General features: G+C 46.7%; 1 protein-coding gene across 2 annotated transcripts in view; it reads left to right on the top strand.

The window, feature by feature from the left end:
• Window positions 1-2436: 2436 nt before the first annotated feature.
• Window positions 2437-6000, top strand: part of ZSWIM8 (zinc finger SWIM-type containing 8) — a 71224-nt gene continuing 67660 nt past the window's right edge. For both annotated transcript variants that reach the window (XM_076338499.1, XM_076338498.1), the window contains exon 1: window positions 2437-3126. In XM_076338499.1, the coding sequence (XP_076194614.1) occupies window positions 2949-3126 (178 nt within the window). In that variant the 5' untranslated portion in view covers window positions 2437-2948. The remainder of the gene's footprint in view (window positions 3127-6000) is intronic.

The raw sequence follows: 6000 nt of genomic DNA, 5'->3' as shown, positions 1-6000 counted from the left end.
ACCAGGAGTCTCTGAATTTCAGAGATCCTGAATTGATTTAATAGGCTTTAATACATATATTTTGTGTAACAGACTATTAAGGGTAGTATCACTCGTCAGATGTCAAGCCCTGCCATACGTATGTGTGCAAGAATATAAATGAGCTCTTCCTATGAAATGAAAATATATACAGATAACCTCATGGCAAAAATTTCTGAGAAAAAAGCACAGCGAGCCTATTAATGTTCTGAGAGTTTATTCAGCTAAAAATGATTTGTTTATGTAAAAAGACATGAAGTGAATACTTTTCTCGTATATCTGACTATTACCTCAGATATCTCAAGAGGATCCCTGAAAGGAATTGTTTAAGTATTTTTAGAATAGTAGCTTTGGACAAGCAACACATTGTTAGGTGAAGTCTGGGAGAAACATTTGAGGACTAGGAGGCTGCAGACCCTCCCTTTCCCTTTCCCGGTAGAAAGCCATCGCCTTCCTTTGCTCGGGGTTCTGGCCCTTTCCAGAAGTTACTTTACACTAGGAGGCACTGAAGGATCTGACATTTACACAAGTAAACATATCTCTTCCAGTTGATGGGCATTTTATTACTGCATCTTTGTGTTCACGATCTTAAACTGGTAAGCATTACATATGTAAGAACAAGCCACATAGGAAGTTTCCCTTGAGGTCCAAGGGGCATCTCTCAAGACCCACTATGAGGATCCAACAATTAATGTCTTTTTTTTTGATCAAGGACTGTAGTGACTTAAGATGAGGGAGATGGTGAGTGTTCCCAGACGCAGTTCAGTTTCTCTCAGCTCTAGGATTACCATTTCTTAGTACGTCATTCTTTTTTCCCTAGCTCGTCTTTTTTCTGTCATTTGCTTTTTCCCTCCGTACAAGCATGGGAAGGGAGCTGCAGGTCCAGCCTATAGCTGTTTGGCTGACGCTTACTCAACTTATAGAGAAAACTTATCATTTGGTATTTTACCGGTCTACTCTCACAATGTCGCAATGAACTAGATCTCCAAAACAAAATAGAATTGTAGAAAAAGCTCAAACAGAGGCCCCCCCCCTCCCCCGCTTTCAGTGTGGGTAGGATATGAAAACCTTACCTAACCTATGCAACTCTTTACCTAACTGGCACGTGAGTTACTTTCTCTGTTTTAACGTTGGAGTTGTTCAGACTCCTGCAACTCCCCAGACACCTGACTCCTTCCCTCCAGCCTGCTGGAGAGACAGGGGCTTTTTTGGCCTGAGGAGAGAGGTCACTGCGGTTTGACTGGTATTTTGGAACACGGCTAATTCTTCTAAGAGCCATGTTCCCCTCATGTTTTATTTCCTTTGTGTTCTCTCCTCGGTCAACTAAAATATTTTTCATAGAAAACGTTACCGAGCAGCTTAATATTTCTTTCGTCTACCGATCAGATGATCACAGCTGAGTTATTTCTACCTCATGCAACTTACTTGTGGTACGTTCTGGGGGTAAAATCCCGCAGTTTAGCGTAACTCGCGCTCTCCCGTTGCCTTTGGCGGTACGCGCAGGCACAACAGGCAAGCTTTTGTCTTATTACAGCCCCTTCAAAGCAAAACCGTCCCGCAGCCCGCTGCTCCGGCCCGTCCCCGGGTGCACCCGCTTGTTAAGAAGCGGCAGCCGGGCCCCAGCCGAGCACCGCGGCCCTTCCTTTGGGACGCCCGCCTTCACAGCGAGCCTAACCCGGCTAGCGGGCAGCCCTTTTTTCCACGGGCAGTTCCCTCAACTCTTCCCTTCCTCGCTGACCCGGAAGGGTCGAGCCGAGCCCCAGCCCGGCCCGGAGGGGCCGGGCTGGGGCTCGGCTCGACCCTTCCGGGTCAGCGGCCCTGTCCGGGCCCGTACCCGAGGCCTCTCGCCCCGCCGGGCCGGGCCCCGCGGCGTTCGGCTGTCCCGGCGTGCCCTGCGCGCCCGCCGAAGACCGGCGGCGGAAGCCGGAAGCGCCGCGGCGGAAGTAGGGCTCAGCTGGCGGGGGGGGGTGTCGCAGGTGAAGCTGGGAAGCGCGGAGCCATCTTGGTGCCCGCGCCGGGCAGGGACCCGCCGCCGCCGCCGCCGCCGTCGCGCCAGGACAGCGAACCGCCATCGGGCCGGGCACGGGGGGGCGTCCGCGCGCGGGGCCCCGCTGGCCATGGGCACCTAGAGCCGCGGGGTCCAGCCGCGACGGGAGCGGCGGCGGCGACGACGACCGGCTGCCCCCCGCCCCTACCCGCCGGCGACCAGAGCAGGGCTCTCTCCCCGCCTGCCGCCGCCCGCGCCCCCATGAGGCCGGAGCCGCTGCCCGCCGCCCGCTGGCGCCGGTGACGAGCCGCCGGGAGGTCGCGCCGCCCCCGCCGCGGGCGCCCCGGCCCCGCCGGGCCGTTTTTAAGCCTCAGCGAGCGGGAGGGAAGTTGTTCCCCCCCCACCTTCCCCCTCCGCTGCCCCTTCCCGCCCTCGCCCTCCCTCCGGTTCCTGCACCGAGAGTGAGAAAAGCACAACCTCAGGGAGACCTGGCCCTGCGCACAGATACCTGCTTTCCCTCAGCGGGAGCCCCGGAGAAGGAAACCGGCCCCTTCCCTCGTCGTCCAGCGCCGGGGCCGTTGGCGTCGGAAGCCTCCAGACCTTCCGTGTGGCCGGCAGGCACCTGTCCCGCCTGGAGGCAGCTCTCGTAGACTAACCAGACCCCCTGCGCCTCAAGTACATTTTGTGGACATGAGCATTTTTTTAACTTTTTAAAGAACTTGGGTTTTTTTCTGGGATTTTTATGAGCTTCCCCTTAGTTGATTTCCTGCTTCTCCCACCTCAGATAGCGCTGGCACTGTTTTTCCTGCTACTATAGTATGGGGATCGAATCAGAATTGAGATTTTAAGTGTTGCAGGAGCCCTCAAGTCCATCCACCTGTTAAAAGTGAGCAGTGCTGTTTCTGTCTTTCTTCTTTTTCCCCCACGTCGCCTGTCGGATGTGATGGAACTCATGTTTGCAGAGTGGGAGGACGGGGAGAGGTTTTCATTTGAAGACTCTGATCGCTTTGAAGAAGACTCTCTTTGTTCCTTCATCTCTGAGGCAGAGAGCCTTTGCCAGAACTGGAGAGGATGGAGGAAGCAATCGGCTGGACCCAATTCTCCCACTGTCAAAATGAAAGGTGAGGTCACCCGGTTTCATTGGGATGCTCTTTGGACTCGTGGAAGTTGTGGGGCAAGGGGGGTTGGTGGGTGAGGAGATGCGCAGAAGGAATGTCAAAGGTGCAAAGAGAAGTCACATGTAGGATCGTTGTCAGGATAATCTATGACCAAAGATTGAAACTGAAAATTTACTGGGGATCTTAAGACAAAGCTATCTTTTGGGTGAGTTTTCACCTGCATGTGCTCTGTAGTATTGTAGTACTACTTTTCAGAGTAGATCTTCTGGACTTACTCTTGGAAACCTGAAAATGGTTTTCTATAAACAAACTACAGACTTTGTTGAGAATAACTATACATAGGTTCCCACTTGCTTTGATTGAAATACACTAAGGTTTCATGGAGGTTGTTGTGACTGCTATAGAACTACTCATGTAGAGGCATGTAAGCCATCGTTGTATAGAGCGGTCTATTTTCCTTGTCGGTTTCTTTACATTTCTCTTTTTTCCAGTAAATTAGCAAACTACAGTGTGTCTGCTTCAAGAGTTGTTAAATTTCCTTTCTTTTGATAGTAATTTATTTTTAATAGCAGACAGGAAAATAGATAACATTAGCAATTAAAAATTATTTAAAACTATCATATATCTACTAACTCTTTGCTTGATTTTTTTTTTTTAAAGTGAAACATAATTTCTCTTTTTTCCTGATGCATCTTGACCCTAGAATTCAGGTGGCGTTTACACCGAGCAGAGCCAGACATACAGTTAACAGAAATTACACAAATCCTTTCTACTCTTTCTTTTATCTCCTTTCTTTTCTTTCAATCCAGTGTCAGTACTTTTCCTGTTATTGCTGACCTTCATGACCATCAGCTGCCTCATTAATATCTCCCTATCTGGAAGTGCAAAACTTCATTGTCTTCTGAATGTTGGCCTTACATGAACAGAGAATGCAATTTGTGTTGAACTGTGCTGAAATCTGGCTGTGTTATGCTATGGACAAATGCTCACTTGTCACTGGATTAGGACCAGAAAGTACACTTTGCATTAACCGTAGGCTTTCCAGAGCAGCTTAAGTTTTAAATTTTTAATAAATTTGAGAACTGTCTCTAGTCCCAGATATGTAACCACCTGTGCCTCTTGAATAGTCAGGATTAGAGCTGAGGGTCGGATGGAAACTTTAAAAAAAACCGACCCAAAACAAGAGAGGGAGAGAAATGCTAAATACATGTCCAGGTTGGATAGCTCTCTTGGATCCTGCAGCTGGGACACTTTGGTTTTAGTACGGAACATTCTGCTGGTGTAGAGAAGGAGAACAGTGTTGGCATTGTGTTTTTTACAGCTATGAATCCTGCTATGTAGAAATAAGCATTGGGCACAGGGCAAAGCGTATAAACTTCATGTTTTGCTTTAAGTCTTGTTGCATATGTTAACTTGCTGGAAAGGAGCTGAAGTTTTGAAAACATACTGCTGTGGGAAGTAAGACATCTCTAGTTTGGCAGAGGTGTATGAAACTGGTTTGTATAGATCTACAGGTCAGACTGATGTTTGAAAAGGTGATTGTTTTTGTTCAACTTTGAGATGTTTTTAGCTGACTGTTCTTCACTGGTTCAGTGTATGATTGTGTGTTTTTCTGGGTCTTGGCCTAGTTCCTTTAGCTCTCTTGACCAAATTAAAAGCAAGCAGCAATTGCTCTCTCTACTGTCATCTACCTGTTGCATTAAAATGAAAAATCACTTCAGTAGATTGTGCATATTTGTAATCTTCGTTCCCTTTCCTGACATGAGAAACACAATGGCTAACATTGTTGTTGTGATAATTGCAATTATTTACACCATATTGAGATGTTGCTTTTCTGGGTTCTGCAGACCTGCATTGGCAAAGGTTATGTTTGTACTTGCTTCATATTTTTTAGGTTTTGTCTGTAGAGAGACTTAATTCCTTTGTACAAAAGTTTTACTTTAACAGGAGACATTCTGAAAGGATATTGTTGTCTGCTTTAAAGGCATTTGCTGGCAATTCCCAGGCTCTGGTCAGAGTTATTTTGAGAAGTATGTGAACATGGATTTGCTTCCTAAATAATTATTTATCCACTCTATGAAGTCACGTATGATATTACCAACATGGAACACTTGCAGGTACTTTACTGTACACAGTGTGTTGCCAGCGAGTCTGGTCCCTGGATGAGGGACCTGTCACCAGCTGGGATCTCCTTGGATTTCAGAACTCCTGTACCAATTTAATTATTTTTAACACCTCTTCTTGACAGTGTTTTTGTAGTCAGAAAAAAGTTTGTATTGAGAACTTGCTGGATCTTGAGGTTGTCAGTTGTAGTGGGTTTTCTCAAATGTGCTCATTCTGAATTGAGCTGTGTGTTTTTATTTCCACAGTTTACCATTTTGCAGTGGCCTGAGATGTAGTTGCCTATGCAAACAAAAAATGAGGTTAGACACTGAGTTCTTCGGTGTTAAATGCTAAGGGAAAACAAGAGGAACTATATTCTGTTAGCCTTTTCCTCCAGTTTGGATCTCAGCCTGTGTTTTGATTTGGAATCAGCCAGACAAGTTATGTAATAGAAAGGATTTCTAGCTTTTTCAATTGTTTTGAGTTTGTCCTTGTGAGCATCCAATTCTTCATTAATTAGTTCACAGAGAATCCCCCTGAGACTGATGGAAGTGCTGTTGGCTGGGGAGTCCTCTTCTTAAGCAAACAAACAAAGTACCTGCACACACCCCAGTTATGGCCTTCTTACTTTTTGCAACTTTTTATTTTGTTCTTGGGTATTTTTATTATTATATGCTTACTGCAAATTTAACAATAAGGCTTGGGGTAGCTTGTTGCAAATACGCACAGTATTCACTGCAGAGAGTCACCAAAAAGTTGAGTTATTCACTTGTT

This window comes from Aptenodytes patagonicus, chromosome 5, assembly GCF_965638725.1.
Source record: "Aptenodytes patagonicus chromosome 5, bAptPat1.pri.cur, whole genome shotgun sequence".
NCBI lineage: Eukaryota > Metazoa > Chordata > Aves > Sphenisciformes > Spheniscidae > Aptenodytes > Aptenodytes patagonicus.
Note: the sequence above shows the minus strand (reverse complement) of the source record. Positions and strands in the feature narration are given on the sequence as shown.